Source organism: Puma concolor, chromosome E2 (assembly GCF_028749965.1).
Source record: "Puma concolor isolate L17-30 chromosome E2, mPumCon1.1.hap2, whole genome shotgun sequence".
NCBI classification, from domain to species: Eukaryota; Metazoa; Chordata; class Mammalia; order Carnivora; family Felidae; genus Puma; species Puma concolor.
In genome coordinates this window covers 50,040,026-50,052,860 of record NC_141681.1, presented here as the reverse complement: position 1 = coordinate 50,052,860, position 12,835 = coordinate 50,040,026, and the positions used below count along the sequence as shown (strand labels likewise).

The 12,835-nt window shown below is 51.7% G+C and overlaps 1 protein-coding gene across 1 annotated transcript; it reads left to right on the top strand.

Moving 5' to 3' along the window:
• Positions 1-210: 210 nt before the first annotated feature.
• LOC147573637 (cell adhesion molecule CEACAM21-like) lies at positions 211-10,657 on the top strand. The gene is made up of 8 exons (XM_086689957.1): positions 211-391; positions 1,248-1,607; positions 5,850-6,128; positions 7,576-7,696; positions 8,680-8,732; positions 9,019-9,050; positions 9,478-9,519; positions 9,778-10,657. The coding sequence occupies exons 1-8, from the start codon at positions 328-330 to the stop codon at positions 9,841-9,843; spliced, it is 1,017 nt and encodes a 338-aa protein (XP_086546083.1). The 5' UTR covers positions 211-327; the 3' UTR covers positions 9,844-10,657.
• Positions 10,658-12,835: the final 2,178 nt, after the last annotated feature.

Sequence of the window (12,835 nt, the reverse complement as noted above, 5' to 3'; positions counted from 1 at the left end):
ATATGGTGGGAAATCCCAGCTGAAGAGGGAGAGGCCTCAGCAGTTCGCAGGGAACCCAAACGTAGACGAAATGAAAGGGGAAGGAGACCAGGAGGGCAGGAGTGAGGGGAGGGGAGGGCAGGGGAGGGCAGGGGAGGGGAGGGGGAGGGACCGGGCAGAGACCCCGCCCCTGCCCACGTGACCCGGCCAAGCGCTCCTGCCCCCAGAGGTGGCTCAGCACAGAGGGAGGAAGGACCACAGAGCCAACTTGTGACAGCGGTGCTCCTGAGCATTTCTGGAGCCGAAGCTCTCCTCACAGAGGGAAGGACAGAGCAGGCAGCAGGCGGCATGGAGCCCCCCTCGGCCCTTCCCCGAGGAGGGCGTGTTCCCTGGCAGGAGCTCCTGCTGGCAGGTGAGAGGGACGATCCCCTGGGTTAAGGGTGAAGGGAAGAGAGAGACTGGCTGCGGTCTCCCAGGGGAAGACGGGGCGCCGAGAGGGGACATGGGAACAGGGCAGGGCAGGGCAGGGCAGGAGAGGGGGTTCCCGGCTCAGCAACAGGAAAATCTCATGATCTGGAAGAGGCGAGCGAGCGACGTGCTGTGTGTCCCAAATTACTCATCAAGGAGGGTTGAATTTTGGACACGATGTGAGCAACCAGGGACCCTAAACCCTGCCCCTCCCACCAACCTGAGATATTGACAGATCAATGCTGGGCCCTGGGAACACTCATTCATTCATCCACAGGTATTTGCAGCCGGCCCCACCACTGGGGCACAACACAGATCAGAGTCCCTGCCCTCCCTGAGCACACTTCTCTGGGGAGGAAGACAGACAAGCAAAGACACAGTATGGGAGGTCGGGCACTGACAGGCCATGAAGGGAACAGAGCAGGGAAAGGTCAGAATGTGAAGACAGAGGGTCTTTAGAGGAGGCGGTGTGGGCAGGCCTCTCCCAAGGACCCCTGAGTGTGAGCAGGTACCTGAGGTCAGTGAGGGAGTGAGCCCACGGACATCTGAGGGGAGAGTATTGGAAACAGAGGAAATCACAAGTTCAGAAGCGCTGAAGCCATGGCGGTCGTGCCCTGACCTTGACCCGTAGGACGCGTGCGCGCGCTGTCACACACACACACACACACACACACACACACACACGCTCACCCCTGGGCCCAAGGCTGAGCGATTAGGACCTGCTCAGTCTCCAGGGCCACATCTTTCCGTCCCAATACATAGGCCAAATATTGATCCAGGTCTTCTCTCTTCCCTCCTAGTCTCACTCCTAACCTTCTGGAACCCTCCCACCACTGCCCAAGTCACTGTTGAATCGGTGCCGCCCAATGCTGCCGAGGGGAAGGACGTTCTTCTGCGTGTCCACAATCTGCCTGTGAATCTTATAGGCTTTGGCTGGTTCAAAGGGGAAACTGTTGAGCCCCGTAGTGAAATTGTATCATATGCAGCAGACTCACAAGAAATTACCCCAGGATATGCACACAGTGGCAGAGAGACATTATATCTCAGTGGATCCCTGCTGTTCCAGAACATCAACCTGGAGGACACGGGATACTACACTGTACGAATCTTAAAGAGAAATTTTCAAATTGAAATAGTAACTAGATGGCTCCGTGTATATCGTGAGTAATTCCTCTCTCACCTCTGGTGTCGGGTGGAGTGAATTCTACTTCGTACACACAGGATTGACAGGCCTGGACTGTGCCTCCCTCCCCTTCTGCATTTTGTCCCAAATGGTGTTTGAGCATTTAGTGCAGGACACACACAGTAAAGATGAATTTCCTAAGATTGCAACTTCTTTCCTGGAATCCAGACTCTATGACCATCTGAGAAAGACCATGCAGGTCACAGTCAAGGCCAGGCCCGAAGGGGCCCTGGGATCCTCACTAGAGCTCAGCCCAGAAGGCCCTTGCCCAGAACAGTGCCTTGGGGCTCCTGAGTCTCGTGACCCCGGGGACTCTGTGCCAGGGTGGGGTAGGGCTCCTGGGCAGGGCTGACAGGGAGCAATGATTTCCCAGCTGCCCGAGTCCTGAGCCTCTGAGCTGGTCGCCAGCCAGCGCTCAGTCTCCAGATCTGCATCTGGAGAGAGGCATGGGCAGCACAGACATAAAAAGGCTCCAGTCCATTAGCCAACTGCTGTGGGGGACTTAGGAGACTCCAGCGGAGGGTCAGCACCCCCAGGAAGGAACAGAGCAGAGAGATGCTCTTGACAGCTCTTCCTCTCCCAAGAAGGAGGCCCAGGGAGGGAGCCTTGTCTTGTGGAGGCAAGAGTAAGGGAGGCCATTTGATTGGCCGGCCGCGATATACCATTTTAGGGCCAGGTATTTAAGGATGGTTAAAGGTTACTTCACAGGCATGGCAGGTGGAGATCATTTACCATTATTCCTGTTGTATTAGGGGGAAACTGAGGCCCAGGGAGGTATAGTCACTGAATCAGGGTCACACAGGCTGATGGGCTGCTGGGCAGCACAGCCCCGTCCTCTCCTCCATCAGCGGGAAGGGTGCTGGTGTGGGCAGTGAGAGCAAATAGAGGCTCATTCTGTGATCACTCTCCAACTAATGACCCCCAGCAGCAACCTGAGTCAGCATGCCCCTGCCGCCCCTCAGGTGGCCCATCCTCACCTCCTTATGCTGGACTTGAAATCACTGAGTGTTTCCTGGTGTGTTGGTGTCGCTCCCACTGGGGTAGACTTGCCTTCTCCTTCTGACTCTGCACCTGAAACCAGCACAGGGCCTTGCCTCGTTTATAACTCTGGCACTCGCCTCAATAAGTGCACAGTCAAGACTATCACAGTCTCTGGTAGGTGGATCCCTGGAGCATCTACATTAGGCACTATGGTGAAGGTCTGCCTGGTTTTCATAAAAGAGCCGAGGTGAAGTTATTTTCACTTGTTGTGACACAGATCTGTCCCTGAACTCTCCCATCACACGTCTGCAGATGCTTCCTCCTCTTGCTCTCTGAATTCTCATCGCAGATCTTGAGATCTGAGATCTGAGATCTCCCAGTCCAGTCTCCAATGTGGGGAGGGGAGTCTGTCAGCTCCAGAAAACCCCACACACATATAAGGGGCCTTTGCAGATGGGGAAGAAAGAAGGGTCCTCAGGGTCAAGTTGCTTTTTGTTGTTGTTGAATTGCAGAAGTGCTTTATATATTCTGGATATTAATCTCTTACCAGCTATGATTTGCAAATGTTTTCTTCCAATCTGTGCATTGCCATCACTGTTTGTTTTTTGTTTCTGTTTTTGTTTTTGTTTTTTGTTTTTGGTCTTGGTTTTGGTCAGGGAAATTTAGCTGACACACAATGTAACATTAGTTTCAGGTTCAGAGGGATTGGACAACTCTATATGTTATGTTATGCCCACCACAATGTAGCTACCATCTGTTACCATGCAATGCTATTAAAATACCATTGACTAAGGGCACCTTGCTGACTCAGTAAGTAGAGCATGAGACTCTTGATCTTGGGGTTGTAAGTTCGAGCCCCACATTGGGTGTAGAGCTTACTTAAAAATAAAATCTTAAAAAAATTAAAAAAAATCATTGACTGTGTTTCTATCTGTGCATTTCCTACCTGAGTCCTGTTCATTCCATAACTGCTACCATCACTCTCTTGATTGTGCTTTTGGTGCACAGAAGTTTTCTAACTCAATACAATCCAATTCATCTATTTTTTCTTTTGTTTGCTTTGGGCATCATATCTAACAAATCTTTGGGAAATACGGGTTCAGAAAGTTTTTGCTTTATGTTTTGTTCTAAGACTTTTACAGTTTTGACTCTTATGTTTAGATGTTTGATCTATTTTAAGTTAATTTTGGAGGGCAGTTATGCTCACCACTATACCACCAAAACATACTATTTTAAGGTATTTCTGTACATGATGTAAGGTCAAGGTCCAACTTTATTCATTTGCTAGGATGCCCAGTGTTCCCAATACCACTTGTTTAAAAAAATTTTTTAACATTTATTTGTTTTTGAGAGGCAGAGACAGAGCATGAGCAGGGGAGGGGCAGAGAGAGAGGGAGACACAGAATCCAAAGCAGGCTCCAGGCTCTGAGCTGTCAGCACAGAACCTGATGCAGGGCTCGAACTCACAAACCGCGAGATCATGACCTGAGCCGAAGTCGAATGCTTAACCGACTGAGCCACCCAGGCAGCCCCCAATACCATTTGTTGAACAGATTTTTTTATGCATTGAATGGTCATGACAACCTTATTGAAAATCATTGAACCACATATATTCAGTTTGTTTCTGGGGTACCTACTGCATCCCATTGGCATTTCTGTGCCTATCTTTATACCAAGCCCATGTTATTTTGGTTGCTGTAGCTTTGTAGTCAGGAAGTAGGAGTCCTCCAAATTTGTTCTTTTTTCAAAATAATTTTGGCTATTTGAGGCCCCTGAGATTTCATGTGAATATTTGGAAATTTCTATTTCTGCAAAATATTTCCTTAAGAATTTGATAGGGGGGGGCACCTGACTGGCTCAGTCGGTAAAGTATGCGACTCTTGATCTCTAGGTTATATGTTCAAGCCCCACGTTGGGTATAGAGATTACTTAAAAATAAAATCTTTTAAAAAAATGATTTTGATAGGGATTACATTGAATCTGTGGATCTCTTTGGGTAGTATTGTCATCTTAACAATATTAAGTCTTACTATCCATGAACATGGGATGTCTTTCCATTCGTGTCTTCTGTAATTTCCTTCAGTGATGTTTTATAGATTTCCATGTACAGTCTATTGCCTCATTAGCTCATTCCTAAGTATTTTATTCTTTTTAATGTTATTGTAAATTAAATTCTTTCCTTAATTTGGGAAGGGGTTATTTCATTATTAGTGTATAGCAGCACAATTGATTTTTGCCTGTTGATTTTGTATCCTGCAAGTTTGTTGAAATTGTTGATTAGTTCAACAGTTTTTGTGGAATCATTAGAGTTTTATACATATCATTTCATGTCATCTACAAACAGACCTAATTGTACTTAATCCTTTCCAATTTGATTGCATTCTACTCTTTTTTCTCCAAATTATTTCAGCTTGGTCTCCTATACTCTGTTGAATATGGGTGGTGAAAGTGGCATGTTTATGTACTACCTGATCTTAGAGGAAACGCTTTCCGTGTTTCACCATTGAGTATAATGCTAGCTGTAAGGGTTTCATATAAGGCCTTTATTATGTTGCAGTAGTTTTCTTCTATTTACAAGGGTGCCAGTATTCTGTATACCGTACCCGATTCTCTACAGAAGTTTTTCACCCTGAGATTCAGTCCACAGATGTAGAAGTAAAAGTCTTCAGAGGGAGAAATCCTATGGATTGAAAACTCTTTGGTCCCTAAGGTGATGAAGACTGGGTGGGCTGCTCTCATTTCCTAATAAATTATAACCGTGCAAATACCTTCCCTATTTTATGTAAAGGTGCCTCAGACTCAGACATAGAAGGCCCGCAAGCCTTCCTCCCCACCATACGCGAAAAGGTATATAAGGAGTGAGGCTTGATCTATTAAAGTCATAGAAGTTCAAGAAAGGAATCACACAGGAGTCCATGGGAAAAAATTCCACCTGCTGATGAGGATGCTGGACACATGGACTGAGAGGTGTGTGGTGCTGATACTACAGAGATGTCCAGGCAGACCAGGCAGATGACTGACGGCCAGAGGGGGACCTGAGGGTCAGAGGGAGAGGTACAGCCCCCTCCTTATAGATCGCCACCTGAACAAAGACACTCATCCTTCTGCAGACATCAGGGCCATCCTCTAGGGCACCTTTACAGAGCCCAGTGGGGCCCTCTGAGTGGCCAAGATCTTGGAAGAAGGAGCATGGCCCCAGGCTCCCTCTCATTCTGTCACCTCCTCTGTTTCTCCACAGAGCAAGTGTCCCAGCCCTCCATCAACATCAGCAACACCACAGCCACAGAACATAAGGACTCTGTGGTCCTGACCTGCTCTACAAATAACACAGGGGTCTCCATCTGGTGGTTTTTCAATAACCAGAGTCTAAAGCTCTTGGAGAGGATGAAGCTGTCCCCGGACAACAGCACCCTCACCGTTGACCCTGTCAGGAGGGAAGATGCCGGGGATTATCAGTGTGAGGTCTCCAACCGGGCCAGTTCCAACAGAAGTGACCCCATCAGGCTGGCTGTGAGCTGTGAGTGACCCTAGACCTCTCCCCCTTCCTCCCTGTACATTTCATGGGCAGGGGGTGTGTGTTAAATAGAATACCGGTCTGGGGGAGGTGGGAGCCTCCTTCACAGCCTCTACAGCAATGTGGATGAGATCCCTGGAATTAGACTAATCTTGTTAACATCTTGGTTCTGCTTTATACCAGCTGTGGGACCTCAGACAAGACACTCAACCTCCAGAACCTAAGTTTCCTCATCTGTAAAACTGGAAAGAACAGCTGGGTCTTAGGGCTGTTCTGAGGGTTGTCACTATGAGGTTAATGAGATCTTAAATCCTGAGACAGCATCCTACACAGGTTCAAGGCTCAATCAAATTTAGCAGTTCTTGATCTTTTGTCATTGACGTTGTTGTTATTAGCCGTAACGTCCCGTGGAGCTGGGATTAAGTGTTGTCTCAACTCGGTCCAGTTCTGTGACCTTCACTACTTTACTGAAGCCCTTGACACTCTCAGACCGTAATTTGCACAGTGGGGTTGACACCTGGCCGCCTCATGGGAGCAGCAGATGAGATAAACACAAAGTATTTCCCATGTGCCTGGCCCAGCGCTGACCTCGAAAGCAGTCAGCTAGTGTTGTTTTCACTAATCCGTGTTGAGTGGACAAGTAGGGGCCTCCCTCTAAGACCATCAATGGTAATAGAAAGGAAGAAATGTGGAAAGAGGCATAATGTGAGAATAAGAAAGAGAGGCATTAGGAGGAAAATGAACAGGATGTGGGCACTGGCCACCGTTTTGGGCAGAGGAGGGCAACATGAAGATTCAAGTCCAAGGTTTCACTATAAGGATAGAAAGGACACAGCAGGGGGAACCTGGGAAGCTCACTCCATTAAGCATCCAACTCTTCTTTTTTTTTCTTAAGTTTTTTAAAAAAGTTTATTTATTTTCAGAGACAGAGAAAGAGAGTTGGGGAAGGGCAGAGAGAGAGGGAGAGAATCTCAAGCAGGCTCTGCACTGTAGGCACAGAACCTGATGTGGGTTTGAACCTACCAACCATGAGATCGTGGCCTGAGCCAAAGACACATGTTTAACCAACTGAGCCACCCAGGTGCCTCAAGCGTTCAACTCTTGATCTCAGATCAGGCCATGATCTCATAGTTCATGGGTTCAAGCCCCTTGTTGGGATGTGCACTGACAGTGGGGACCCTGCTTGGGAGTCTGTCTTCCCTCTTTCTCTGCCCCTTCCCTGCTCCCACTCTCTTTCTCTCTCTCTCAAAAAAAAAAAAATACACTTAAAAAAATAAAAAAAGAAATGACACAGCAGCCGAGGGGGTGGGGATGCTGTGGAGATAACACACATCATCCAGACCTCGATGGCCATTCCTTCCTCCCTAGCCAGGCCCTTCCCCCCAGCCCTCATGGCTTCAGCAGATATGACTTGGGACTCATTCCTCCTCCCTTTTGCTTCTTATTTCAGATGAAAGAAGCCCCACGGGCCTCCCTGTGGGGACCAGTGTTGGCATTGCAATTGGGGTCCTGGTTGGGGTGGCACTCGTGGCCGCCCTGGGGTATGTCCTGCTCCGGGTGAAGACGGGAAGGTACGATGGCATTTCCCACACACACGATCCTGTCCACCACCCCTCCCCCACCCCAGCGGACTCACCAGCAGGCAGACGCCGTCCTGACCCAGGATTCTGGGCTGGGTGTCCCAGACCTCCCAACTGCCCCCTGGATTTCTCCTCTGATCACACCTGGCTCCTTCCTCACCAGCTGCTGCCCGGGGCCCTTCCTCCACAGCTGCCTCTGTGCAAAATTAGGGACAATCACAGAACAGCCCCTCAGGGTTGTCCTGGTTCGCTCGGCAACCCTACAGCAATGCTCGCTTCTAAGTGCACGGAGGAGACTGGTACCTCCCGTGGTTTGTCAGTCCACATGCCCTGGGACGGGGATTTGCAGCCTCAGGACCGAGGGTGGTCCCGGCCAAGGTCACACAAGGGAGAGTGGAAGACCCTGACAGGCCGGGTGGGGTCGACCCCCTAAGTGGCACATGCGGGAACCACGGTGCCTGATGTGTGACACCGCAGACCCTGGACCCCGTCAGGTAGAAGTCCTGGGACGATGCCCCTCGTCCATGCAGATGGAGATAGAGCACGAGCCAATGTCAGTTTTCAGCGAATTCTGGCCTGAGGACTCGAGGGTCTGGCCACAGCAGGGGCACCGCATTCAGGGATCTGACATACCTGGGGCTCCCCAAGTGTCCTGCACACGCAGCTGGCCGCCTTGACCCTTCCACTCACTCAGACCCTCATGTGTGATTCCTTTCCTGGGCCCTTGATCCCTTTTCGGGACACTTTCTCCTAGGTGTCCGTCCGCTGCCCGGCTTCCTCTCTGGTCCGAGGATACATGTGCTCCGAAGGCCTTTTTTTATCCCTCTCCTGGGCCCTTCCCCTCCTAAATTGACTGGTGGAGAGATGGGGTCTCTAAGCCCTGCTTGGAATGAGGACCCTCCCTGTCCCCTGTTCTGACACCAGAGCTGTGACCTCTCCCTGCCCACCTCACAAATAAGCCTGATCTTTCCTAGGGCCAGTGGCCAACGTAATCACAGAGAGATGGGGCACCCAGCCTGCACCCCTGGTGAGTATCCCTTCAGCACAAGGAGCCCCTCGACCTGCCCCCAATGTCCACTCCTGCCAGTCACACCCTGGGGCCTCTGACCACGTCCCTGGGGCTTCAGTACAGGGGACCCCAACTGGCCATACTCCCTGACCTATGGAATCTAGGTCACGGCTCAGCACCTCCCAGACCAGCACCAGTGGGTCTCCCTGTGGGAGGTGCTCCTTCCCTGGTTCTCCGAGAGCCGATGACCCGGTACCTCCTGGGAGGGTGGACCCTGGGTGCTAATTCCTGTTTCTGTCCCCAGGTCATGGTCCAGTCAGCAGCTCCACATCCCCGGTAAGCCCGCCCCCTCCCCACTGGGGTCTAGGTTGTGCGGGCGCAAGGCAGAGAACCAACGAATTCAGCAGCACAGCACACACCCTGCTTCCCCCAGAGTAGCCAGGACAAGGCAGGGCCCGTTCTGCCCAGGAATGGGACCGTCTTCAGGGACAGGACCACTCCCCACCCCGTCCTGAGTGTCTCCTGCCACTCTGAGCTGGCCCAAGGGGAACCCTGGAGTCTGGCCAAGGACAGAGCACTGGGCACATCAGCCAGGGGTCCTGGGCTAATAGGAGTGGGGCAGGGAGTTCAGGAGAGACCGGTCTGGGTCTGGGGTGTGGGTCAACAGGCTTGGCGAAAGCTGCTCAAGAGGCAGAACGGGTCACCCCTGCAGAGAAATGACTCTCCCTCTGTCCACTGACACCCATTCTCTCCCCCTGTTCAGAGCGCCCTACCCAGCCCGAGGACAGCCGTTCCCATCTACCAGGTGAGTGTGGGCAATGAATGTTCAGGTCCCCCAAGCCCAAGGGGGCTGAGGATCTGTCCCCAGCCTGCCCTGCCTGTGCTTTCAGGTTTGGGACACAGCAGGGCAAAAGGGCACAGGGGCTAGTGGGAGGAAGGAGGGGCCTGGGGCAGAAACCTGCCACCCAGCCAGGTTCCCAGAGAGGTGGACGCAGGACCTGAAAGTCACCCAGACATGTTCTGAGAAGCCTGCGGGGTTCAGAGGCCTCTTTTTCTTTTACAGGAGTTACAACACCCTGACAGGAACATTTACTGCCAGATCAACCACAAAGGACAAGTGTCTTCTTAGTTTCCCCTCCCCTGGGAGCTACACCTTCCAGGGGCCTTCCTGAGACCCCAGACCCTGGGTGGGGTCAGGTGCCCCCGCCTGAGCCAGAGAGCCAGCTCTAAGCCCAGAGGATATTCAGGGACATGGACCCAGGGTCCGGGCCTTCCTGATTTCTGGAAGCCCCGACAGGCTGCCACGAACCCCGGATGGGCCAGGACAAAGGCCCCCATGTCCCAGGAAGTGGGGTTTCCCAGGGAGAGTATCCCGGGCCCTGACCCACCAGGGACAGCATGAGGGGATCTGATGAAACAGGACTCTTCCCCCTCCTTGGCCCTTTTTTGGTGAATGGTGATTTCTCTGAGCAGAAATTCACCTGAACCTCTGGGGCCCTTCTCTCCTGGGTCACACAGGGAAATGTTCCCTCTGAGTTCACCAAGCCCCCACCTTAGTCCCCTGAGATAGAGGAGGGGCGAGGGGTGTTGACATGCTGGGACCACGTTAACTAGAAAAGGAGAGATCACCAGAGCTGTGGCCAAACTATGACAGCACTCAGCGGTCCTCACCCTGCTCAGGGACCAAGGCTGGAGACACCTCCAGTGTCTGCACACGTGCACAGGGTTCTCAGGAGCACAGGACATGGGGCCTCTGGTGACCACACGAGGAGGAGCTTGGAAGGAGCAGCCATGGGCAGGCACACGTCCCAGGTGGGACCCCTTCATAGCCTTTTGGTGTCCTGAGCCCTTTGGTCCTCCTCACCCATCCCCGGTGGCCCTGACTGGTGGCCTTCACCAATAAACTTGCCCTGTCCCCAGATCCAAGATCCAGGGCACTGAGACCTGTCTGAAGCTTTCTCCAGCCTTCGGGATGTCCTTCCTGCTGGGGTGACATAAAGGCAGGTTGTCAGAGGAACGCCAGGGTTTGGGACCCAGACTTCATGCTCTGAGCATAGCCTTCCCGGACACTGCCCATGACGTCTAGCCCAGTACCTCCCAGCAGTGTCCACTTTTCTCCCTGAACGGGATCTTATCTTGAAACACACGTCCTCCCCATACATAAGCATGCAGGTCAGAGGCAGAGGGCTTCCCCCACCTAACTCTCACCCAGGCTCCCATGGTGATGGGACAAAGTGTCTCTTCCACCTGGTCCACAGGCCTCGTCCTGCTGTCCCACCTGCAGCCTCCTCCACACACCTGGGCCAGCGGCTCTCAGTCCTTCCCTGAGGCCCCCGGTTGGGTGCCCATGTGGATTCGCTCGCATCAAGGTGCCCTGTTCACACAAAAGCGGTCCAAGCACCAAGGCACCGCACCCACGTTTCACAGGTGGGTTTGCCATCACCCACTTGTTTCTTAGTCATGAGATGAGAGGTAAGAAAAACAAGCTGCAAAGTATCACGTCACTTTTAGCTCTGTGATGCTCCTATCGCAATGCACACTATGTTGGATTAGACAGGGTGACGCCTCTTGTTAGTTTCCTCTTGGTGCTCTAGCAAATTATTGTAAGCTTAGTGGTGGATGTCAACACAAATCAAGGTGCCCACCTGGCTGTCTCTTCTGGAGGCTTAGGAGAGAGTCTGTTTCCTTGTTTTTCAAGCTGTGCCGTTGGAGGCTGCCCACGTTCCATGGATGTGGCCCCTTCCTTCACCTTCAAAACCAGCAGTGCAACATCTTGAAGTCTCTCTGTGTCCTGTTTCCACATCACCTCTTCTTCTCTGGTTCTGCCTCTCCTGCCTCCCCCTGTCACTTATATAAGGACCCTTGTGGGTGCCTGGATGGCTCAGTGGGTTAGACTTCCAACTTTGGCTCACGTCGTGATCTCAGAAGGTCGAGCCCTGTGTTGGGCTCTGTGCTGACAGCTCAGAGCCTGGAGCCTGTGATTATGTGTCTCCCTCTCTCTCTCTACCTCTCTCTGTGTCAAAAATGAATAAACATTTTTTAAAAATTTAAGAAAAAAAGAAAGAACTCTTGGATTATATTGGCCCACCTTGGTAAACTACCATAATGTCACAATCACATGGTCCTTAACTTAATCTGCTAGTCCCTTCATCATTGAAATAATCACAGATTCTTGACACGAGGGATGTGGGAGTCTCTGAGAGGCCTCTGTTCTGTCTACTGCACCCCCAAGGCCATATTCACCATAATCGTTCATGACAAACTGCTGGTGGGCAGCCTGGACTTGGTCATCTGACCACGGAGTCACTGCCTGCAGGGATGTCCACAACACCATCACTGCCCTGAGCCAGTGATGAAGGCCAGTCCACACTCCCTGCAGCCTTCTCCACCTCTTCCTTGTTAGTAATGCTCCTTGTTAAGAATGCAAAGAGAGTGGACACAACTGGAAGATCACAGCTCCCAAGCCTTGGGAATAGTTCGGTGAGCATCAGCACCTTGGACAGGTGCCCCAGCCACCCTCCTCCCAGGGGTTGAGCAGGGAGGAGGCAAGAAAAAGAGACTCTGGAGAAGCTGCCTATTGCTTTTCTACATAAGAAAGATGTAATGAGGGGCACCTGGGTGGCACAGTCGGTTAAGCGTCCGACTTCAGCCAGGTCACGATTTCGCGGTCCGGGAGTTCGAGGGCCGCGTTGGGCTCTGGGCTGATGGCTCAGAGCCTGGAGCCTGTTTCCGATTCTGTGTCTCCCTCTCTCTCTGCCCCTCCCCCGTTCATGCTCTGTCTCTCTCTGTCCCAAAAATAAATAAACGTTGAAAACAAAATTTTTTTTAAAAAAAGAAAGATGTAATGAGGCAGAATGCTATCACGGGGATGAGCTGCTTCTGCTCTAATATCAGTCATAAGCGCTTTGCACATGTCTGGATGTTACTGTTGGCACGTTCATTACAATTCCCTGCGTGGCTGTTAGCTGCATCCAGAGGGTGGCCTTGGGGAGTCTGGGAGGCTGCTCCAGCCTCTTGGGGAACCTCCTGCCCCCCGAGAGTCAGGCCACTGTCTTGCATACAATAAGGAAGGAATGGGGGCTCCTGGCTGGCTCAGTCAGTACAGAATGAGACCCTTGACC

Coding starts and splice junctions, on each gene's coding strand:
- LOC147573637 (XM_086689957.1), top strand. CDS start 328: ATGGAGCCCCCCTCGGCCCTTCCCCGAGGAGGGCGTGTTCCCTGGCAG. Junction 9,051..9,477: donor TCAGCAGCTCCACATCCCCG/GTAAGCCCGCCC, acceptor CCCCCTGTTCAG/AGCGCCCTACCCAGCCCGAG. Junction 9,520..9,777: donor CAGCCGTTCCCATCTACCAG/GTGAGTGTGGGC, acceptor TTTCTTTTACAG/GAGTTACAACACCCTGACAG.